The sequence below is a fragment of the Pseudonaja textilis genome, chromosome 5 (genome assembly GCF_049901715.1).
Source record: "Pseudonaja textilis isolate UNSWEBS1 chromosome 5, rPseTex1.2, whole genome shotgun sequence".
In the NCBI taxonomy this organism is placed as follows: domain Eukaryota; kingdom Metazoa; phylum Chordata; class Lepidosauria; order Squamata; family Elapidae; genus Pseudonaja; species Pseudonaja textilis.
Genome location: NC_141994.1, coordinates 62,950,002 through 62,975,202, shown reverse-complemented (window position 1 = coordinate 62,975,202; position 25,201 = coordinate 62,950,002). Strand labels below are relative to the sequence as shown.

The following is a 25,201-nucleotide window of genomic DNA, read 5'->3' as shown; positions in this document are numbered from 1 at the left end:
ATACTGCTGCCATGGTTACACTGCTTAATGCACAGAGCTAAGCGTTGACTTCAAATCTAGGAAATTCTGTTTTTTGAAAATTAGGCCTTGCTTAATCTCTGCTGAGCTCCATTGGGTGCTTTTCCCTGTCTTCTGAGCAGGTCTTATTTGTGCCTTGCGAAATATAAATTGGGCTTGAGAAGTCCTGTAGCACTGATTTAAGGTCATTTTGTGGTTTAGGATGTCTGGAATGGTGTCCATTCCTCCATTTACGAGGCTGGCTAATTAGTTTATGTAAGTATAGCAACCTGTGTGACAGGTAGATCCAATGGGACCAAATAATTTGACAAGTGAGTTCTGTATTCCCCCTTCTAAAGGCGATCATAGTGCTAAAACATTCAAAGGTGCTAAAACATTCAAAAAAACCCAGGTTCAAAACAATACTGATAGATAAAGAAGTATCATGGACACGATGTCCTTAAGGGCTGGCGAATGCATCACCAACCCCACCAAGTTCTGGTTCTTCTCCTTCTCCTTTGTCTTCTTTTCTTCTCCTTCCTCTCCCTCTTCTACTTCCCCTTTCTCTTCTTTCTCTTCTTCCTCTTCTTCCTCTTCTTCCTTCCTCTTCCTCCCCCCCTCCTCTTCCCTTTCTTGCTTAGTCTATATCATTTTGGAAAAGAAAAACTGATTTATTTTTCTGCACCGTAGTACATTGCAAACTTTGTTCAGCACTAGATGGACTGGAGATTCTATGTTCTCATATACAGACAAAGGGACTTATTTGTCAGTTCCTGTATAAAACTGAATGAAGGGCAATTGCTTTTAGGAGTTGCTTGTTCTGTTCTTCACAACCCAGCCCCCCTTTCTAAACCAATTGGCAACCCCTCTTGGTTTTTCACAATCGTTGCCTTCACTTCTGGGAGATCTGAGCCCAGATGAAACTATTGAGAGTAGCCTTCCAGGACTCAAAGTTTCCAGACTTTCTGAAGAATCACTAGAAATCTAACTAGTTGAAAGGCCAATGGTCAAACTTAGGCTAAGACTGTGCGATGTGCCTAATCTTGTAAAATATTCCACAAGGAACTTGTTTGTGGATAGCAGTCTTTGAAGGAAGTAATGTAATCAATTCTTGGCAAGACATTGGCTCTGGGCAATACATCTTGAAGAATGCAATGACATGATTTTTTTGATCTCCATATTCCTTGTATCTGCAGTAATTGTCATGCTGGCCCAGGTGTCACTTTCTCTACTTAGTGGCTGGGGAATATTTACATTAACTAATCTTTAAATCAACCACTCTCATTGAAGATTATCCTCTCTTTTTATGCAAACACCCATACAAAACCACATACTGTCTTGACTATCTTTGCTTAATCCTTTTATGCTCTGCTAATCTCAGTTTCACAACTGTGGTATGCTGTTGGTAGAGATAGCTTCGAGTAGTCCCAAACCTTCATTCAGTTCAGATTCCACAAGTTGGCCTCTTGAAGAACTCAAAAGAAACCTGGCTGCCAGGTTGGTTATTATTTGGGCTGCCAAAGACCTCTCCTGAAGGTCTGGTCTTTGAAAGACCCCCTTGGTGGACACAGGGGCACTCTGCAGGCCCTTAAAGCAGGTGTATATTTTTCCATAATCAAGCTGAATTCCAGTTACTGCAATGCTTTACGTAATTGCTTGTCAGGCTCTTAACTCTCTTTCTCTTGATCAAACAAATTTGCTGTCTCTTGATCCTCTGGAATGCAGCTCCTCCCTTCTGGGAATCCAGACTGCATTCCACTACATTCCTATTAGATCATTCAAAGTCTTTGATATCCCATTCTCTTTTTCCCCTTAACACCGTTTGCAGAGATTCTTCTATATTTACCCCTTGTAACACACCATTCTTGTGGGTTAGCAATCCTCTTCTAACATTAACTTAGTTCTTCGAAATGCAATGCCGTGTCAGATTGGGACCTTGACTTCTTTGGAAAAAAAGGCCTAAAACATGGTGTAAAACAAAGTCTTTGAAGATTTGAATATTTCGTTTTAATTGCCCCAGGTTTTATTTCGGTTTTTAATTTTTTAATTTCAATTTTTTTGTTTTAAATTGCAGAAAGATCTTGGCAGTCAGTGGTGTAATATATTAATTAATTAATTGTGGTGATGTAACAGAAATCAAACTCCCATGTCAGAAGTCAAACTTCCATGTCATTGTGAAGAGGGTGAGAATGAATATGGGGTCGTCCAACTAGCTATGTTTGGTAACAGAATACAGTTTTTTTTAAAAGATCCACAGGTTATAGATGATGTATGCCAAGTTTATTTTGATCTGTAGGACACGTTTCCTTCTTTAAGGAATGATGATTTAATGTGGTATTGCCCGGTTGTTTGTAAGCTTTTATGAATTTATAATTCATCAATTTCCAGCTCCGATTTCTTGGGATTCAAGGAGCTACGAGTATCATTCCATGTACCAGTCAGAGCATCAGCCTGTTAGCTTTTCCTTGTTAAAATTTCCAGGCCATTCCATATTAAAAAATGGAACAGACTCAGCTTTTCAGGTTGCAACAATGTCATGGCAATTCTGTGGAAGATATATAAAGAATGACCGTTCATAATTTGTCAATGAAAGACCACTGGCAGGCTTTATGTAATCGACAACTAATCTCATTTGTTTTTCTTTCTTCCAGCATCCCAGCATCTCAGATTATCCTCCATCTGAAGGGTATGCATTCAGTAACACGGCTTACAAAAGAGGGCCTCTGCCGGACCAGGGGGCAGCTGTGGCTGCTTTTAAGCAAAGTGTTAGCCGACATGTAGATAGGTAACTTTACGTGGATGTCATGTGTACAGTTATGGAGAACTGTCCCAGCTGGTGGCTTCTAGGATGGAGGTGGCAGTCTCTTTTATACATCTGTTACTCTTCACTGGCCATAGAAGTAGAGATCCTTCTCTGTGCTAAAACTAAAACTTCTTTTTTTCCCCTTCTTTTCTTACTCTGCTTTCTCTAAGTGCAGCTGACACGTTCTGTTTAAACATGCTGTTATAAATAGAGATAACAGAAATGGGTTGTAAAGTCTGAATTGGAGCTTGGAATCTTTTCCTACTTACAAACAAGCAGTTCCCTTGTTCTTGGCCAAGGTCAACACAAGGTGGCCATTTTCTCTGTGGGTTTACTGTTCACTTTTGCCAAAGGAGACAGAGAAGAGGGATGCTCCCTGTAGCTTTCCATACAAAATCAGCTTCCATGCTGTTGAATCAAATGGAGAGAGGATTAAGTTCCATGGATTTTTCCAGGTCTTATAACCCCCAACAAGAAAATTCTTCTCTGCCATATTAATAGACAAGTACGTTTCTGAGTCTAATAGTAAGAATTTATGTAGCTTGGTGTTGAACTGTTGGGTTCCTTGCATCCTTGAGCTTGACTGTTTTCCTGTAGACACATAAACCCATCAACATATCATTGACAAGATACAACAATAAATGGGAAACAGCATCAGATAAACAGTCAAAGAAGAAGCAATAATCTAATCAAGGAACCATCAAGATTGACAGAATAAATTACTATATATAAGCAACCAGCAATCTCTTATTCTCCCTTTCTAATGATGTCACCTAGTTTGATAATGAAACATCTTTTGGAAAACAACTGAGCTCAGATATTATCTAGAACCAACACATTTCTGGTTGCCTGATGGTGCATGAATAAAATACATGATTTTGTTGTACTCTAGCGCATCTCCCATCCTCAACATCTGTGCCCCACTGCTTTAAAAGCCTAAAGCCTTAGGGCTGGGACTGTATTTTCCTAATTTTAGACCAATAAAGCAATTCGTTGGAGAATTGGAAGCAGGGAGAGATTACACTTTTTAAAAATGAAATGTCACAATGCCCAATTAGGGAACAACGTCAAATAAACAGCAGACATCTTAGATTTATCTCCTCATTTTAACAACATGGGCTTTTTACTGTTTTGGTTGGTTTGATTGGTTGGCTGGCTGGCTGAATAGCTGAATGGCTGAATAGCTGAATGGCTGACTGGCTGGTGACTGGCTGGTTCGTTGTTCAGAGGTTTCATATGTAATGCAGTGCCTTAACCTTTCTGAGAAACTTAGAAAGATAAACACCATAATAAACACTGCTTTGATTAGTCAATGCTATCCAGTGTGATCACAGAAGCTTGCCTTCTCAGTAGCATGTCTATTTTGAGTTCTAGTAGCTCCTACCCTGAAGGAATTCCAGATGGTCTTAAACACCTGTCTCTAGGATAGTTGGACCTCCTTTTGTGTGTGTGACATGTTTGACTGGTTGACTGGTTCTACCATCCAGTTATTTCTGTATGCCCTTTAATTTTATATTTGTTGTCTATGCTCTGAGCCACCCAGAATCCATAGCAGTTAGACACTGCCCAAGTTAAGGCAAAAAGCGAACTACAAAAATACTTTTCCGCAAATGACCAATAGTAAACCTTAAAAATGAAAACAATAAACAATAACTTTAAAATGCCTTCCCTAATAATTACAAAGGCAGCTTGTTTCATAATATCTGCCCCACTCAGAAGGAGAGCAAAGTTGACTGAATGTCAAATACTTTTAAGACAAAGCCAGTAAGAAGGGACTTGTGAGTCTGGGACTGATTACACGAAAATAGACATTCCTGTAATCAGGTTTTATAATTCATTGAAAGCCAGTTTCGTGTAGTAGTTAAGGCATCAGGCGAGAAACTTGGAGGCTGTGAGTTCTAGTCTTGCCTTATGGACAAAGCCTTATGGACAAAGGGAACTTCAGTCAGTCACTCACTGTCAGCCCTAGGAAGAAAAAAAAAGCAAGGCTTTGAAATCTTGTCAAGAAAACTGCAGGGACTTACTTAGGCAGTTGCCGGGAGTTAAGACTGATTCAAAGGCACAGAAACAATTAGAATTCATTATTATCCATTGTCTTTCTTTATAAGTTTCATTTAATAGAGCACTTCCTTGGGAAAATTTCATTTCTTGAATCACAGGGAGTTTGCAAACTGGAGTATAAGTTAAATTACCTTCTGTGTTGTAATGTTCTACATGCATACACCACAGCAATCATGTGAAAACTACATTGGATTTTTATTTTATTTTATGCAACCATCTTTTTCCACTGAGTTCTATCCCGATAATCAGTTAGCTTTCTCCAATGTTATATGCTTTCGATATATGAGATTACCCCACCACCTGGAAATTTTGGAAATTGTAGTCCCAACATAACCAGAAGACATGATGTATCTTGGGCTTTGATGGCCTCTAAACTGATATGGCCAACCTCTCCTTTGGCAAAAGCAAATGGTCATGGAGTTGTGAGTAAGGCAAAATTATCCAGGGATCACATCACATGAGTTCCAAAAGCAATCTGTAAAATAACGATTTTTATTAGAGCACAACAATGAACCTGTAAAATGTTCCAGGATTTCTGATCAGTTGAGTCCTTGGGCACATAGTGTTTGTCCTTGTTTCATCAAAATGTGATCTTTGCTTTCAGCATCTGTGTATCCTCGACCACGTCTTTTTAAATCTCAGTGATTTCAACCTCATTTATCTAAATGGCTTAGGATCAAGAACGCAGAGTATATAAATAGCCAAAAAGGTTGGGAAAACAGTGATGCAACTGCATAGATTATATGAGCCATTGCTTTGGAGCTGAATCATCATGCATTTTCGATAATCAAGGGTTGGTCAGTGATAATTTTGTGGTGTCCTTTCTTCTCTTCTCTTTAAGTTGTGACAGTTCTCCACAGCTAATCAACTAGCTAGTTATTCAAGCACCTAAAATGGGAATGTAATTGGTTTAAAATATTTAAATACAAAACAGAAAACAAGAGTCTATGAGTACCTTTGTAATGTGATTACTTATATTGTTGTATTCTGCTTCTAATCATGTAGCAGCTTTCCTTCATGGTGATTTTGTTATCAAGTTGCAAGGGCATAGCTTATCATTTTTCAGCTTTTTAATATCCCCAGTTAATAAAACTCCAAATCTAAAATCATTTATGGCTAACACTATGAATCAAAATGGAGTGTGCTAAACTTGGAGAATAAAAAGTAGATAGATTCATATCTTTTCCCAAGCCAAGGCTCTAATAAAACTGGAACTAATTGCAGTTAATGGAGTGCTTTCCATGCATATATCATCTTTTTCTCTCTATCATACTGCAAAATATAAATTGACGACAACTTTTTAAAGGGCCTTTCTGGGCCACATCTAAGATCTGGGCCATGTATATCTAAGATGCCCCAGACTATTTTTTAATTTCTAACTAAGCTCCTTCCCTGATGTCAACATTCTGTTGTGGTAAAACAATCCTCTGCGCATTGGCCTCAGCTTACTTCTGTGATCTGGATCAAAGGATGTAACTCTCAGTTGAACATGTGCTTTACAGGGTTCACATCTTGGGTTCAATCCTTGGCTGAAAGAAGCTTATCTCAGGAGCTGGGAAGAGATAGGACAACAGTGAGCTAATGGGTCATTGGCCTGATTTCAGAATGTGTTTGTTTTCTCCTTGGTGAAAATCTGTCCTTTGTTAGTACATAACAGGGGTGTCAAACTCAATTTCATTGAGGGCTACCTCAGGGTTGTGTTTGACCTGGGGGAGTGGGGGGCGTGGCCAGGGCAGGTATGGCCAGCTTGACATCACTTATGTCGGGGATGCCTGTGGTGGCCCAACTGCTCTGCCAGTGAAAACGAGCTTCTGAGCACCATTTTTTGCTGAAACGGCCTCCTGCAACCCTCTGCCAGCAAAAACAGAGCTCACGAGGGCCGCACGCACCCTTCCGGAGCTCCGTTTTCACTGATAGAGGCACCAAAGGTAGGGGCACCTTTCCTGTTTCCAAGGTGGCCCCACAACCCCAAATCTAAGCACCCCATGGGCCGGATCGGGCCCCCGGGCCTTGAGTTTTACACTCCTGATATATAATATACATCTAATTATGTGTGCACGGGTATTGACTGAATCTGTGGGAAATTATATTGTAAAAACGTATAATTTACAAGGTGTCTAGATACCATGTGATTTGGATATTAAGAGTTATATTCGATAGAGTGTTGTGATAGCATTGTCATGATGTCCAGTCTCAAGGTTTGGAGAAGGAGGAACAGTCACTATATCACTCACATAACAAAAAGGCACATAAAGGAAGATAATTGTGGATAAGGAGCCACCATTTTGTCCCCTGGTCACAATTTTATCCCCTGTGGGAATACAGATGGCATTCCTCAAAGGCCGGTGATGTCATTGAGATGGATCATTTCTAGGGTATTTGGGGACCATGAAGGGATTTTAGGATGGAGATGAGAACAGGATAGGATCAGAAGGCAAGCTGTTCCTATTTCCACCTTTAGAAGTTGACTGAATTTCAGTGGCAGGATTTCAGTCACTTTGGGCGGAGTGGGGTTGGTGAGGTAAATTCCGGGTGGAAATGGAAATTTCCTTTCTCCTTTCCTCTTTTTTATTGTGTAATAAAAGAATTGGGCTGCTAAAAAACTCAGAAATTTTGCTAGCCTATTTGGACAGGAACATCTAGTGATGTTGAGAGACTGGATTTTGGCTTGTGGGCTATACATAACTCACCCCTGGATTGAGTAAGGTTCAAAATTCTATGAAACCAAGACATCATCTCTGGATATTTTGGTTTCATAGAATATCTGGGTATATTTCACATGTATGGCCTTGAAAGGAACTGTGTTTGTGAAAATGCACTTAATCCATTAATCACAAATTCACTGAGCAAGCATGGTTTACCCTGACTTAAAAAAATCCTACACACGATTGAAACCAAATGTAGTACTATGGAGGAATCCAACTGCTAAGTCTTTAATGGCCTGATTATGTTGAATGAGCACAGTTATACTGATAGCTAAAGATGTTACCAATGATGTTGGTTTCATAGTTAAAGGTTTATCACCAATCCTGACAGGGCAAGCTACTTGTATCTAATCAAACCACATTCCTTTCCAGAACTGATGATATTACCTAGTTGGGTAATAAAATGTCTGCCAGAAAATCACCAAGCTCAAGGAGCTCTAAGGACTCCTTGGTTTAACCACTATTTTATGTATATCCGACAATGCACCTACAAAAGAGGAGCATTTAACTCACGACACCACAGCCACCATTTTGCAAATTTTAACACCCTGTTCTCTGCAGAACACATCTCTGCAATAAACGGCAAATTATCACCAAGTAATCACAACCTCCTTTCACCTAATCTTTTAAATTAGAAGATCAGGTTTATGGCTTTCAAAACTAAGAGATCGAAATTGTGGCAAGGGTATGCTTCTCTTCTAGATAATGGGACACATCTGTAAATCCTTTAGAGGCAATTTCTTTACGCTTCCTTAAATACTTCAAATGGATGCCATACAGTTTCCCACAGATTCCGTGATATAATCGCCCCACACCAAGTTGAAGCCTACTCATATTGTACTCCGTGCTGTGCAGAAGCATTTATATATTTATGATAGTGGCCTAAAGTCATGTACATGAGATGGGCAGCTACAGAAATCGAATAAATAAATCAAGCATGTCATGAAAGATGTGAGCAAGCCAATTGATATTTGCAACTGCCTCCATGGGGAACAGGGCTGGCTGGCCAGGGCAGCCATCTGCTATCATGATGGATCTCTAATAGCTTTTGCCTGATAGTAAATCCTGAGCTAATTATAGCCAATGACAGGCAGAGCTGGCTTCTCTTCTCGTTTTGGCTATGCTAATCCAACAGGAGAGCTGGATAACATTTTGGCTTTATTTGTTTTTGTAGAAATTATGAAGCGCATAAAGCCCCAATCAAGAAATACGCCAAAACCAAGTATGACTTTGTGGGAAGAAACCAGAGCGAACTTTCTGTTCTGAAGGATGACATTTTAGAGGTAACAGTGCTGCTTTACACACACACACACACACACACACACACACACACACACACGTAGTCCTCGACTTATGACAACAATTGAACCTAAAGTTTCTGTTGCTAAGTGTAACAGTTGTTAAGGTTTTACGACCTTTCTTGCTATTATTGTTAAATGAATCGCTACACTTGTTAAATCAGTAGCAGAGTTGTTGTGCAAATCTGGTTTCCTTGTTGACTTTGCTGATCAGAAAGTCGCAAAAGATAGATCACATGATCCCCGGGACACTGCAACCATCATAAATATGAATCAGTTGCCAAGTGTTTGAATTTTGATCACCTGACCATGGAGATGCTGCAGTGGTCGTAAGTGTGAAAAACGGTCGCAAGTCCCTTTTCTCAATCCATTGTAATTTTGAATGGTCATTAAATAAATGGGTGTAAGTCAAGAGCTATCAAAAGACCTATTTCTCTGCTGTCGTGCTTTGGATGAGTTACTCTAGACGAAGCCATAGATTACGTTGAATAATCATGGTGACTCCAGCGGCTGAGCAACCCATGTTATCACTCAGAAAACTGGGTGAATTCAAGTCATGTGTGAAATCTGTAACTTTGATATCAGGAGGGCCATTCACCGAACAGCAAAATTATCCATCTCTATTTGCTTCTAACTATTAACGAGAATTTTTTGTCCCTGAAAGTATATAATTTGTGCAAAAGGAAGCCAACATATCCATGAAATAATGGATTCTTCTGACAGGAACACTTCTCTTTCCTTTGGAGTTGGGACTTCCTTCCCTGAGGCTCTTTATACTACTCAGGTCATAGTCACTCTGGAAGTAAAACATCTATATCAGAATCAGTGGTGGGATTCAAAAAAATTTTACTACTGGTTCTGTGGGTGTGACTTGCAGGATACTGCAAAATTTCCATTCCATCCCCACTCCTGGGGGAAGGTTACTGCAAAATCCGCATTCCCTCCCCACCCCACTAACCTGCTTTTCAGCTCCGTTCTCCTGTGTAGGGCAACCAAAGAAGAACCAGCCAATCAGCTGGGACTCAGGGGACAGCGAATAGATGGGGGCGGGGCCAGTCAGAGGTGGTCTTTGCCAGTTCTCCAAACTACTCAAAATTTCCACTACTGGTACTCCACAACTGGTCAGAACCTGCTTAATACCACCTCTGATCAGAATCCCTTTTAGTTTAGGGGACTATTTCGTTTCAGTGACCTATTATTTAGATAGGTCTATATGAAGTCAGACCGGTTCCTTGTGACAAGATTTGTTTGTTTGATTTTCCAGATTCTTGATGACAGAAAGCAATGGTGGAAAGTCCAGAATGCAAACGGATTGACTGGATTTGTGCCAAATAACATCTTGGAGCCTCTCAGAACTCCAGAAGGTGTCTGTACAGAGCCAGCATACACGCAGACTATACAGGTATCTCCAGTTCTTTTAAACAATTATCAGGAGTACATTGGCAGGACCTTTGTCTTCAGAGATTGAATAGCCTATGACAAGGGGTGTCAAAGTCAAGATGTGGCCCGCAGGGCTGCCCTGCAAAGGACCGGCCTGCAGTGCCTCTGCCAGCGGAAATGGAGCTCGAGAGGGCCACGTGGGGGGCCCAAGCTCTGTTTTCCCTGGCAGAGGGCTAACAAAACAAACTGAAAACAAAACAAAAGGAGAAATATTTCCTCTTTTGCATTTGAGCATTCAAGAAGGGGACGGGAAAGGAGAAAGGGAAAGAGGAAAGACAAAGAAAGAAAAGGAAAGATGGGAAGAGCAAGGAAGGAAAAAGAAGGAAAGAGGGGAAGGAAGAAGAAAGGAGAATGAAGGTAAAAGAAGAAAGGAAGGAAGGAAGGAAGGAAGATTATAATGAGTGTGAGGGATGGTCAAAGGGAAGCCTGCCTTAGCACTTGACCTCCACAGGTGCCTGCGACATGAGTGATGTCAAGCTGACCTCACCCACCCTGGCCACACACACACACACACACACCAGTCAAACACAATCCTGATGCGGCCCTCAATGAAATTGAGTTTAATACCCTTGGCATATGAGATACCTAAGAGAATCTAGATAGGAAGCCCTGCAGAAGGGTAGACTAGGAAATTGGGACTCCAGATAGCCTGGTGGTCTTGCATTTGATTTCTGTATGGTAAAAGTACAAAGAAGGCAAAAATGTCAGATGGACACGTTGGTGGAAGTGAAGGAGGCAGAGCCCAATACGGAAGCTCTAAAAGAAGTTTGTAGAACTTCGAGTTCTGCAAAAGTTGGACCACAGCTACTGCTATTACCACTAGCTAGGCTGATTTTAGCTGACGGCAACCTCACCTAACACAAGAACCACACGTTCTCCATGCCTGCATTAAGCTTTTGCCCATTTTTCAGAGGCACCTTTTTTTATTAATTTAACTTGTTTATTTATGAACCTGGTGCATTGCCTTCGCCCAGACTGAGCTTCAGTTCTCCCTGAGAAGTATTTCTAGGTTTCCTAAGAAGCTTGTTAAATACCCTTTCGGTTCAATCAGGTAATAGCAGAATGATGAGCAAGAGGAACATCAGAAAAGTCAAGCGGCTGAGCACCCAGGAGCATGAGCAGCTCTTCTATTAAAAGACATCTTACAGCATACAAAATAAATTCATTTAATTATTAATAATTCCAGCATTGTTTCTCTGACAACATGAACTCTGCTCTTTCGATATTTCCTTTTTTATTGCTGACATTTGTAGTTTGGTTACCACGCTTTGGGTTCTAATTCAGCTTATGCCTTTTTTTTTTTTATTTAAATGCTTGTCATGTCTTGATAGTTATTGATGTCAAAGAAGGAATTTGAATTATTTAAGGTAGGGGTTTTTCTTTTCATCCAAACTATCCCTGTTCAATTTCCTCAAATTTCTTTTGGGTGTGTAAAGTTACTTCCATTGCACTTTGCATGGGTGTGAATTGCTGGCTTTTCTATTGGTGTGGAATTCTCTTCAAAAAATGTAGAATCAAAGTTTTGTAATAATATGCAGACTTTGAGTACCATCGGTATATGCATATTATGACCCTTTTTTATTGTTTGGTATGTTGAAATGAAGTGGCTTGATTTTATTAGTACTCTGAACACAAGTAAAAGTCATCACTATTCGAATAGAAAGCGGGGTTGTATTCAACTCGGTTCCAACTTTTGAGTCAGCTGAAAGATCAGTCGATTTTAAATGTTCAGATCAATTAGCAAAACCAAACTGGACCATCTGAGCTTATTTGGTGAGGCCTTGATTTAGCCTTTTAAAATAACATCTGTGCAAAGAAGGAGGATGGTTGAGGTGTTGGGCTTTTTTTTTAAAAAAAAGCTTTTTAATGCTTATTTGTTTTATTGCTGTTGTGAGCCACCCAGAATTGGTGGTGGTGGTGGTGGTGGGGTGTTGTTTGAAGACAGATGACCATGTAAGTCTTTTAAATAAATAAATCAATTGTTTGGAGAAACTGATTTGCCGCATGGAACATTCCTTCAGTCAGCAGGCAGGCAGGACATAGAGAGTGAAGGAAGGAAAAAGATACAAAAGGGAGGGAGGGAGGGAAGGAAGGAAGGAAGGAAGGAAGGAAGTCAGTCAGTCTTCCTCTGCAGGATCTGAATAAAGAGAAGACCCTGTCTATCTAATGATTCAAGAATTGCACTATTACCTGAAAGACAACTATCAGTCATAGAAGCCCATTATGTTATTTTGGACCTATTGTTCTCCTCTCCACCTACCCAAGTTTTATTTCAAAGAATTCTATGGGACAGGCTTGCCTGACTGGCTCCAGTTTACCCAGTAAATTTCCCCTTGCTAAAGGTTACTCGAACGAGGTGTCTCTTATTTCACTGCACCTCCATGACCCTCTTAACAGAATATTTTTCTTAATAGCTATAAAATCCACCAAACAGATATTAGGACTGTGGGGAATTCCTCAGTTTCCGAGTTATGTGTTTTCTACCATGTTCAGGTTGTGCTTAGACATGACCTTTCTTTTATTCCTGAAAGCAAATTAAATACTCTTGTTCACAGAGCCCAGGAATTTCCTTCATCCGGATCCTTCTGGACGTGAGAGGATTATTGATATGTAGTCCTCTCTTAATGACAGTGGCTTAGCGAACATTCGGAGTTGCAGCAGACCTCTCCGGATCTATTTATGATTCACTTTCAAAATTCTGACAACGGCGCACAACATCCACCCTGCAGTCATGTGGGTGCTTGGCAAGCGTCTCACAGCATCCCACAGTCACAGGACTGCAATTTTCAGGATTTTTCCCCAGTTTCTGCCATTTACTTTTGATTTCTGACAAAAAAAACCTCTGTTGGTGAAAATGAGTTTGCTTAATGACTGCAGAGATTATTTAACCATAACAAAAAAAGATCATAAAGTCAAATGTGGTCATATGGTGACCTGCTTAATGAACACTACAACTTAGGACCATAATTCTGGGCTCAATTACAGTTGTATTTCAAGGACTACCTCTACATAGGATAGATGTATCTTAAGTACATAGTTTTTGTTTGGGTGGAGTCTTAAAACTTAGGAAAGGTTTGTCCTCTTTCCAGGTAATTATAAGGATACTAAGAATTCCATCCAATTCTTAGCATCCTTATGATCAGCGTCCCAGTAGCTTTGAAGAAACAGTCTTCTTGGACATTGTGGACACAAAGAAAAGCCACAGCTACAGCAACCAGGGAAGTGCCAATAGAGAAGATTTAGAAAGTTGTACTATGGGAATATATACTTCTCTTCTCTAAGCATGCCAGAGTAGAGAAATAGGTACTGCGTTGGCTGCTTCTGATAGTCACATCTTTCAGGAAGTAACACTAATGGTGTCTTCCTGTTGTAGGTGGCTGTTTTTTCTCAGATTCTGCTTTGTCAAGATGGCACATGTCTCCCAAAGAGACATCACTTTCCCTCAGCTGTTTTTCTTCCTGTGAGGAGAAACATGTGGAATTTTCTGAGCTTCAGTTTCTTTTTTTTTCAATGGACTGGGTGACAGTGGATACCATGGTGGAGAGTGGTATCTGGACTCATTCCCCATATATATATATATATTGTTTCCTTATTATTTTCCTGATATCTTACATTCTACCTATTAGTTTATGCTTCTTCATTGCCATTTGGCTTTCATTCATGTCTCCAATCTGGCCTGAGAAGCAGGACAGAATGTTCTCCTGGAGGAGGAGGAAAGGAGACCACATAAAGTGCAGAATGTTTCAAAGATAGATAGACAGACAGACAGATAGATAGATAGATATAGATATATGTTTTCGTAGATTTTCACGGGTACAGGTATGTAGGTCTTGGTGTGTTCGGGTCTTTTTCCATGTAAGATTGAGAGTATCTTGGTGACGTTTTGACGAGGTCCCACTCGCCATCTTCAGGCTGGTGTTTTCGGCTTCATGCTTGTGCGAGCAAAGCATGATCGGAGTTGCTGTCTCCCTATATATACTGGTGGGGAGGTTGGCTGTGTTGTCATTTCTTGATTGGTTGATGGAGTTGATGTTTGCAGATTGGCTGGCTTTTTCGTAAGAACATGTGTGGCTGAGGTATTGGCTGTGTGTCTATCAGCCTCCTGTGTTGTAACAACCTGGGTAATGGGCTGTGTGATGACCTTCTGAGTTCTATTGTTTTGACATCCTGGGTCTTGTGCTGTAATCTCCTGGGTCGTTGGCTGTGTTGCAACATCCTGAGGTTTTGTGGTGTAACCTCCTGAGTTCTGTGATGTGATATCCTAATTGGGTGGCTGAGATGGATAGATAGATAGATAGATAGATAGATAGATAGATAGATAGATAGATAGATGTATAGATATTGATATAGATATATTCTTCCTATGGGAGATTGATTTCCCAATTTGGTCCTGTTGGAAGAAAATATCCATCTGGGTTCAGTTCCAAGTGGGGAAAAAGACACTGGAATCATGGAAGTTGCTTTGAAAGAAGGTTTATCGATGAACAGGATCACATGCCTTGGAGCTCTTGGACAAAGAAAAAGGGAAGAGATGCTGAGAGTCTCTGGGTTTTATGTCTTCTGTTGGGCTTTGAATTTGAGCTTGTGTACTGGTTGGTTGTCAGACTCCCATGGGGCCATGCAGGAGCAACTTTGTAGGTTGTTGTTTGAGTCCCAGGCTTGGTTGACTCTTGCTGGGTGATGATGTAATGAAAGGGCTTTGGGCAATTCCTATTATGGCTCTTCCTGAAGGGGGTAAATCTTTGTTATGTAGAGTAGACTGGCCCAGGCCTTAATGGCCCACGAGCAAAGGTGGGGGTTGGGGCTGAGTTTCTGCCTCTCTGAGTTTCTACTTCTCTTTTAGGGGAAATATTCTGCATTTTTTAATATATCCTAAAGTATTTCATTTCTCTAGGAGAGGGGTGGGTTTTAACTTCCAACAGTCCACATAGTGGGGCTGATATGGGTGATATGGGTGATATGGTATGGATGAAAGGTCATCAAAAAGTCTTATTATTACCATCTTCATACTAAACCCCAGTCCGAAGCCCAGTTGAAATGAGTCCAGATAATCCATTTCTTCCAAGATGTGCTGGAGCTGTAACACAAGCCCCTAATCAACAACTTTCCCTTAAAAGGGGCAAACATTTATTTATTTGTTTTATTTATTTCCCACCTTAATTATTTTGATATGTCACTGGCTCATATTGCAGTGTCCCGGGGTCACGTAATCACTGTTTGCGACCTTCTGAAAAGCCAACTCCATGGGGGAGCCAGATTCACTCAACAATCCAGTTACTCACTTAACAACTGCAGTGATTCACTTAACATCTGTGGCAGGAAAGGTCATAAAATGTGGCAAAATTCATTTAATAACTGTCTTTCTGGGCAACAGAAATGTTGGGGTCAATTGTGGTCATAAGTTGAAGACTATCTGCTACTATTTTTAAACCCAGTTCATGGAATACAGTGATAGCTGCAGCCTGTTGATTGGTTATAATAAAAGATCCTAGGCATGGTGATTTTGTGTGGGTGAGAATAAACTTTCTAAATCAGGGGTTGCCAGCCTTTTAGACCTCAGAGATCACCAAACTCATCATTTTAAATCCCATGGACCAGAGACCCTGGGAACCCCCCCCCCCCAAAAAAAAAGTCTGCAGGAAAATGCCCCACTCCGTCTTCCTACTGACCAATCGTCCTTTATTTGAGAGAGGGAGAGACTTTTGGCTTCATGCAAGGAAAGCAGCAGAAGCAACAGAAGTCTTTCTTTCTCTTCCCCCAAACTCTGCCAGAAATGAGTCTTTGTGAGTCTTGTTGCGCCAGCGCAGCCTGTTGGAGCAGGATGCTTTGCAGGGTCCGAAAGACTCATTTTTGGCAGAGTTTGGGGGAGAGAAAGAAAGATTTTTGGTGCTTTCTCTGCGTGCAGCCAAAAGCAAAAGAAAGAAGAAGTGGAGAGAAGCAGCCCAGTGGCCAGGCCAGGCACATGGGGTGAGTGGGCAAGTTACCCCCTCCATCCTTTCCTCCCTCTCCTCACTACCTCATGTTGTGCGCAATGCAAGTGATGCAAGCCTTGTGTTCCCGCGCAGCCTGGATTAATTGCTTTGGGGGGGACATTTCTCTGTGGACCACCCAAATTTTCTCGTGGACCAGCAGTGATCTCCGGCCCACTGGTTGGTGATCACTGTTCTAAACCTAATAAGGCTAGGTGAAAAATTGGCTATGCTTCCTGAAAAATATAAAGTGCATTGTTACAGGCTGCAGCATTATACAGTAGATATAAAGCCCAACATTTTGGCTCCCTCCTCGATATTTCCAGGCAGTGCTATCTATTTAAAAAACAGAAAATTAGAAAAGTACATTCAGAAGATTTATGCAGGAGTGATAAAAAAAAAACCAGGTCAGCAATCCTCATGCTGTGATCCATAAATTAAAGAAAGTCACAAATTCATTGTCTACAGCTGAGAACCAGCTTGTACTTTCCTTGTTCTGCATGCCTGATTTGATGTGTGAAATGAGGCACATAGTTGGAAGACTGTTGGATCTCTCCAGTGTTGATCTGTTTAACTTGAATGCTTTCTCCTTTCGTTTGTCATTTGTCATATTTTGGTGCTCTTTTTCTTGCCTTAGCATTGCCATAATTATGAATTCGAAGTTGCATGGGACATTCGCACTGGAAAGACTCAAAACCTTACTGTGAAAAGCAATGCCATCCTAAATCTTGCTGGTTTATGTCTTTGCCTCATTCCCGAGAAATACTGTGGACTAGCATTTTTATAAAAGTAATAGTAAAGCATTCCCCTGTCCAGTCATATCCGACTCTGGGTGTATGTGCTCATCTCTGTTTCGTAGGCAAGAATTGTCTGAAGACATTTCCTTACTCACGTGTCCGAAGTGCAGGAAATGCTACTACTTTCCCACCAAAGTGCTACCTATTTATCTACTCACATCTGCGTGCTTTCAAATTGCTAGGTGGGCAGGAACTGGGAAAAGAACTGGAGCTCACCCTGTCATGCAGCACTCGGGTCTCAAACCTAGGCTGACAGTGTCTTTAAACCACTGATTCATCGCCCCACCCCACCCCGGTATTTTTATTGTCATTTGCAAAAAATATATATTCAAAGTTAAAACTTGCTAACATCGTTGCATTGATCTTAAAATATTTTGACAAATAACCTGAAATACCTATTGTTTTAGGAAGGCACGTTCTACAGCAGGGATCCCAAATCCATAGTGCCAGGATTCCGGCACTTAACCCCATTTAAATCATGAGTCTCGAGCCAAACTTCCAAAGCTTCAAAAGGATTTATTGGGAGTTAAAAGGTGCAGCATTGCCTGGGTGTAGCCAACTCTGAGACACATCATTTCCCCCATCCCCTGGGTGTATCATAATTCATATTCTCCAATGGGACACATCCATAGCCAAGAGTCATCAATCATGCTCTCCAGTTAGAATTTTGCACGGCAGAAACTTCGGTCACCTAGTTACTATCGTTGAAAACATTTATGGAATGCAGTTTCAGTTTGCAAGCTATCACACTGTTCCCCCCTCCCTTTCTGTTGGCAACTCTAAAAGACCATAGAAATATTTTATGAGTTGACGCACATGGACTGGCACCGGCCCACATCAGGCCAGCAAGAGGCCAAGTAAAAAAGCAAAGCCCCATCCACGGGATGCAGGCAGCATGCAAAAACCACATCCCCTCCGGTCCGTGAGAAAACCTTTCCCCATGGAACTGGCCCCTGGTGCCCCAAAGGTTGTGGGGCCGCTGTTCTCGAGGTTGATCTTAACAATTAGGGTCAAGAATTGGGTCCTTCTCTGAAATACTAATGAAATTTGCTTCTGGCCAAAAACTGGCTGGGAAGTCATCTGGGATCTCCCTTGTCTACCACAGAGTATTCCTCAGAAAGTGAAGAATTTCACAGATGCACACACTTCCTCCCATTCCGTCACAATCTGCCTTCTCCACAGTCAACGCCGCTAGCTGGATTCTGCCAGGGAAGCAGCAAGAACTGAGTTCCTTTCTACTTGCTCTTCCCCTGAAGCCGGAAACAAGGAGCAGGTGCCAAAGTTACAATGAAACGCTCCCCCTTTCCCCCGCTTTGCTCTACATCTTTTCCATTGACGGGTCATTGGAGATTGGAAGCAAATGGGGGAGGATAATGTTCTTCTTTAAGCCATGTAAGATTGGCATTCCCTGTTGACCGAGCCATGACAAAGGATTCTAATGAATGAAGAGGCTGCATGGCTGGGTAATTAATGTGAGCTAGACAAAAAGAGAGAGCTATTGTGGCTGGTTCCGGATCTTTTGTATCATTTACAAGCAGAGTTTCATCAGTATAGATCTCTGAAATCTAATGTTTTACCAGGAGCCGTGACTGACGGGATCCTGACCCAGTGAAATGGAGGATTTAGCTATTTTTAGTCAGTCTTTCCCTACCTGAGCAACCAAAGGTTTAAACCAAGAGGCTTCTGCTAATGTGCTTCAATGCTAGATTTCAGGTAGCCTGCAACCCAATTTCAAATACAGGCAGTCCTCAAGTTACAACCACAATTGAGCCCAACATTTATATTGCTAAGTGAGAAATTTGTTAAGCGAGTTTTGCCCCTTTCTAGACACCGTTAAGTTAATCAGTGCAGTTGTTCAGTTAGTAACATGGTTGTTAAGTGAATCTGGCTTCCCCATTGACTTTATACGAGCCATGGTTGTGCAGGAGTTAAAATGCAGTACTGCATTCTATTTCTGCTGACTGCCAGGGGCCTTGCAGTTCAGCAGTTCGATTCTCACCGGCTCGAGGTTGACTCCGCCTTCCATCCTCCCAAGGTCAGTAAAACAAGGGGCCAGATTGTTGTTGGGAACAATATGCTGACTTTGTAAACTTCTTAGAGAGGGATGTAAAGCACTGTGAAGCGGTATATAAATTTAACTGCCGTTGCTACTGTGTTTCTCCAACAAAACGGCCTCTCCCAATAGAAAGTCCCAGCATGTTTTATAGGCATGAAATGAAATTAAGCCCCTCCCCCCAAATTAAGGCCCATATTAAAACATGCAAAATGGGGGGAATGACGGGCGGGGGGTCTTGCCGTTAGGAAGTACTTTTGTTGCACACCCGGATATGGTGCTGCCTGCATTGACCTCAGCGTTGGTGGGGCACTTCCCACATGGGGCTGGGCTGCCCTCTTGGGCAGAGGAGGCTTTGTCGTACCAGTAGTAGGGCATCATTTTGAAAAGAATGGGGTTTGCCTTCGAACGATGCCCGGGAAGGCGGCAACAGGAGCACCCGAAGCCAAGTTTCTCCACTGGACTCTGGTTGCAGGGAGCAGCCCTGGCTGGCCGCGCATGGCGCGGCAGCACGGGGAGAAGGGAAAGCAACGGTGGTGGAAGGTCTCCCAATACGAAGTGCCCCACCAATGCCGAGGTCAACATCCAAGCCATCGCCGCCCGTGGATGCAAACGGGTGGGGGGAATTAAATCACCCCTGAAAAGACGGCCTAGCCATGGTATTGCTTGTCAGAAACATGGTATTGCTTGTCAGAAGGTCGCAAAAGATGATCACATGACCTGGTACAGTGCAGTCATCATAAATATGAACCAGTTGAATTTTGATCACATGACCATTGGGATGCTACAGTGGCCAGAAGTGTGAAAAATGGCCACCGGTCACTATTTTCAATTTTGAACCCTCACTAAATGAAGTGTTATAAGTCAAGGACTATCTGTACTAGCTGCAAAGGATCACTTCCGACCTTTATTAAAAGGTACCAGTTCCTTCCCTGCCTGAGAGGAACGAAGAAATGCGCTAGAAAGGCCATAATGTGAGTTTCGGCGTCAGAGTTTCCTACTTTTGGATCTGGTTGTATTTATGCAACTTCAGCCCTTCCCAAGAAGTGACTTCAACAGCTTACTTCGAACTGCAACAACTTACTTTGAAAAATGATCAGTCTCGTATTTCTAAACCAATATAGGTAGTCCTCAAACTAGCACCGTTAATGGAGTCTGCCCATTAATGTTGTAAGTCACGATGGTTGATGGTAAAATGACTTGTTCTTGTTTATGATCTTTTTTTTTTTTTTTTTGCTGCAGTTGTACTATGTACTGTTCTCTAAGCATGCCAGAGTAGAGAAATAGGTACTGCGTTGGCTGCTTCTGATAGTCCTATCTTTCAGGAAGTATCACTAATGGTGTCTTCCTGTTGTAGGCGGCTGTTTTTTCTCAGATTCTGCTTTGTCAAGATGGCACATGTCTCCCAAAGAGACATCTCTTTCCCTCAGCTGTTTTTCTTCCTGTGAGGAGAAACACGTGGAATTTTCTGAGCTTCAGTTTTTTATTTTTTCAGCAAACTGGATGTGACAGGGAATCTCTCTTTGCTTAATTCATCACCTGGACATTTAGGGGTTTTCTGCACACGAAGTGGATGGTATCTGCACTTACTCCTCATAGTTTTTGTTTCCTTATTTGTTCATGTTTATAATCGTTTTTTGCTGCAGTGGTAAAGGGGTCGTTGTGGTTGTTAAAGAAACCAATGGTTCTCCGTGGGTGTGTTGGAAATTTGTGTCGGTTTTTGGCAAAACCATAATAAAATGCAATGACAAGACCATGGGGCACTGCGAACGGTCATAAATGCAGCTGTGCTGCCGAATAGAGATGAGAGCAGTGTTCCAATATCTCAGAGGTTGCTATAGAGAAGAGGGAGTCAAGCTATTCTCCAAAGTGCCTGAAGGCAGGACAAGAAGCAATGGGTGGATAGTAATCAAAGGGAGAAGCAACCTAGAACCAAGGAGAAATTTCCTGACAGAAGAATTAATCAGTGGAACAACTTGCCTCCAGAGGTTGTGAATGCTCCAACAATGGAGGTTTTTAAAAAGAGATTGGATAACCATTTGTCTGAAGTGGTGTAGGATTTCCTGGACTAGAAGACCTCCAAGGTCCCTTTCAACTCTGTTCTTCTATATGCAAATCTGGTCATAGCTAGGTGCAACATAGGTCATAGGTCATAACTTTGAGTAGTTGCTAAGCAACCAGTCATACGTCGAGGACTACCTGTATACCAATTTGGTCAGTTGTTGCTCCCTAATGTTTCTAGAAACTTATAGGCTGGGGATACACAATCTGAAGGCCACCCTTGGCATTTAAAAAGCATGCTTGAGGTCATGCAGTACTAAACATAGTAAGCAGTAAGTCATGCAGTACTAAACATATAGGGAAAAGGTATAATTGACATGATTTAATCTTAACAAGACTTAAAACTATGGCTTCTTAAGCTACGAGTTTGTCTTTCATTTTAATAAAAACTGCAATTCAGTGACGACTGTGCAGTGGACTTAGGGAAACCACATCCCAGAGTGTCTGCAGAAGGAATCAAAATTTAAGACACGATCACAGCCTTGACTCTGCAATCAAAGCTTAGTGTCTGTAGGTTGAAAGGTCAGAGCTTCCAAATTCCAGAGCTCTGGCTGCCATTTTGGTTCCACCTGTGACCACATCCAAGGCCTACAAGTGCAGTTCTGGGGGCAAATTATTCACAAATGAATAATTCGCTCCTGAAGGCCACTTCTCTTTTCCCTTTTCACTTCTCTTTTCCCTTTTCTGGGTCTTGCCCATCTTCACCAGGAGATGTTGGGAAATCGAGACACTGACCCAAATCTGCATTTCCCAGAGAAATTGTGTCGATCAGACATATTCAATGACACCATTTGGATTTTTCACTTCTCAGCTTAAATTACATTTACAGTTGCGTATTCTCAGAGAGAACAACTATTTCTATGAATAGAATGAAATTTAAAATACAAAATTAAGTGCAGGTTTTGTCTAGGCTTTTTCCCTAAATGACAAATAAATGTGGAATCAGAATAGAAGAAACAGATGAGAAGAGGACTCATTAAAATGATACAAGCTATAGACTGCCCTCAGTGTATACCTCAACAAACTACCTCAGAACCTTTAAATGCTGGCTTCCTTTAACTACAATTGGGATTTGCACTTGTTCCGTCCTCTCCAGAGTACCCTTGGCCATGAGTGCTTCCAGGCAAACAGTGAATGCCAAGTTGAGTCTCTTTTCTCTAAGACACTACATTCTCCTAATGTTCTTTGGGACTGTGCAATAAATCTCTCTTGGGGGAATCACAGTCTTTTCTTTCACACGTTTTGCCCACATCTCCTGCCAGGACACTTCATCGCCAGTCCCACGAACTGCCAACTGCCCTCTTCATTTCCTCTTTCTCAACTGCCTGGGAAATGTGTTAGCATGAAAGAATACCCTGGCTTATTTCCATTGGCCGCAGTAGTTACAAAGTCGTTGCCAATGAGGTAGTTGTGTCAGTAGGTCTGGAGACCCCAAACAGCTAGTGAAATATTAAGATGGCTCCCATGTAATTAACACCTGCTCTTTGTCCCAATCTCTCTTTTTTAAATTCTGCTTTAGTTTCGTACTTTTAATGATGTTTTTAATAGAAATTGATATTATTTATTATATTTCTTTAACTTTATTGTACACCACCCAAAGGCATTTGATGGTGAGATGGGTGGCTTATATAAGCAAAGTACAATAGATAGGTAGGTTCTCCATTACCAAATGGAATGCTCGATCGAGTACTCCATGTCCATCACAGTGAGAGAGAGTGCTCCATCGCTGGCAACCATTTGACCGGGACGGTATAAGATCTTCTGCCTGTAGCAGGATCTTGGAGTAGGTCCCTTCCAGCCTTATGATTCTAAGTTCTATAGATAGATGATAGATTGTTGGAAGGAAGGATGGATGGATAGATGGATAGATTAGATAGACAAACAGATGATGGACAGATGGATGGATGGACAGACAGACTCCCAGAATTCTTAGGCAGAATTGACTAAGTGGGGAATTCTGGGAGTTGAGGTCCACCTATCTTAAAACTGTGAAGGTTGAGGAACACTGACCAAGACTATGGAGCTTCTCAGTCATCCAGGTCATAGTTGTCCCCAAAGGGCTTTTTTCAAGAGGCAACTGGACTTTCTGTTTTTTTCTTTGAAGATATTTCGCTTCTCATCCAAGAAGCTTCTTCAGCTCTGACTGGATGGTGGGAAATGGAACGATTTAAATCCCCTTGGCAGATTACAAGAGGCAATAAGTGGCACAAGAGAATGAATTTGAGGTCTTGTGTCTGCACCCCCAGTTCGTGCTTCCAAGCAAGCGACTTGCAATTTGCAAGTGTTGGTGCCTTTTGCTAAAAATATGCCAGAAGGAAAGAGTGCTACCAGGTTCTTCTGACTGGGTACCCTGACTGGGTATCCAGGTAGTGAATATCCATCATGTTCCCAAATTAAGCATTCATCTAATTCTCTTCTTGGATAAAGAAGAAGAGTGTGTGTCTTTCCTAATTGCACATGGGCTGCTCGAATTCCCTTTTAAGAATCAACAGTTCTGTTTTGAAAATGTTTTGATTTCCAGTGGCCCTACTTACAGTCCTTGCAAGCATCTCATAATATTCCTTGGCTGGGAAAAGGGTGTTTTATTACTTCAGGATGTGGTAGAGAAATACAACGTATAGTGTTGTATTCTGTTTTAGTTCAATATACCATAAAACATTTAATTCTATGTTTGTGTTTTAGCCTAATGTGACATAGGCAATATCAGTTTCATTTTATTTCTTGGCTCATGGTAATCACTGGTAATCATAAAGATACCGCTATTTAAAAATTATTAATCATCATGATCTAATGAATAAGCTAGTGAATATCACTTAAAATGCCAAAGGTTGTTTGAATTATGATGGCAGTTCTAAGGTGATTTTTTGTGGAACTTTTTTAACGTTAAGACTAATTTGCATTGATTGACTTTATTTCCCTCATAGCAGTTACTAGGAGAACTCTCTGAGGTAATTCACATTGCTTGAAATGATAACATTTTTAAATGATTTGGGGAAGATTGATAATTAAGTGTGCTGGAGTTCTTGATATCTTTTTTTCCCTGTCTCCTCCTACATCAGCTTCTTATACCTTACAATCTTACCTATCCTATTCTTACGTTTCAGGGGAAGCATTGGTGGGCAGAACACATGAAAGAAGTATGAAGTCATAACCCAAAAACAATCCATTCATGACATGAGTAAAACTAGTTTACCCCAACTCTATGGTCTATGACAATTTGCTGTGGCCAACTCACCATGGCCAACTTGCTTCAGGACAACTAGCCACCGTCAATTTGGTGCAGGACAAGAGTTACACTAATATCAAAGAAATCTATACATATAAAAGCGAAATACCACTCACACATCATCACAAAACCTCCAGAACTGGAAAGCCTGCAAACTTGAAATTTGGCACATATGTTCCTCTAGGCTTCTAGTTGTTCACTAAGAAAGGATTTTTCGAAATGACCATCAGAGCATTCGTATTTCCTATATTATTATTAACACACACTGATCCTAAGGAGGTCTAGTCCCCCTCCCCACCTGAAAAGAAATCTGTTCCAAATGCAAAACACAAGCAGAGGAGAAGAAGTTCAGTTTCAATTTTACTCTCACAGCAGCAACCAGCTTTAGTACGGAACAGTTGAGCTAAGCCACGCCCAGGCTCTTTGCTGTCTCCTTCTTGCTCACACAGCAAATACTGTTTCAGTTTCCAAACAGCTCTCTACTCTCTCATACACTGACAGGATGCTAGCCAGATAAATACTAATGGATGCTGGTAGGGGAGCCAATTTTTCCCCCTTATTTTCCTCCCAAAAAACTAAGCCTGATCACATAATTTCATAGCGAAGCATGGGTATTGAGCTAGTGGTGGAATAAAATCATTAAAGAAAGGATGCAAAAAGAGGAACAGAATGAAATGTGAACTGCAAAAATTAAAATAATGTTTTATTTATTTTAAATAATTAAATAGAATTGTTAAAATTGTACTGCAGTGAGTTGGCTGTGGCGAGCTGTCTTATTCCATCAACACTAT

At 41.3% G+C, this 25,201-nt stretch overlaps 1 protein-coding gene across 4 annotated transcripts in view; it reads left to right on the top strand.

The window, feature by feature from the left end:
- The window catches only part of EPS8 (EGFR pathway substrate 8, signaling adaptor), a 172,735-nt gene that overhangs the window by 140,079 nt on the left and 7,455 nt on the right, over positions 1-25,201 (top strand). For 2 of the 4 annotated variants that reach the window (XM_087935145.1, XM_087935146.1), the window contains exons 15-17: positions 2,649-2,683; positions 8,741-8,849; positions 10,129-10,266. In XM_087935145.1, the coding sequence (XP_087791271.1) occupies positions 2,649-2,683; positions 8,741-8,849; positions 10,129-10,266 (282 nt within the window). Of the gene's footprint in view, positions 1-2,648; positions 2,783-8,740; positions 8,850-10,128; positions 10,267-25,201 lie in introns of all 4 variants that reach the window. The other 2 variants (XM_087935143.1, XM_087935144.1) reach the window with 1 other exon arrangement.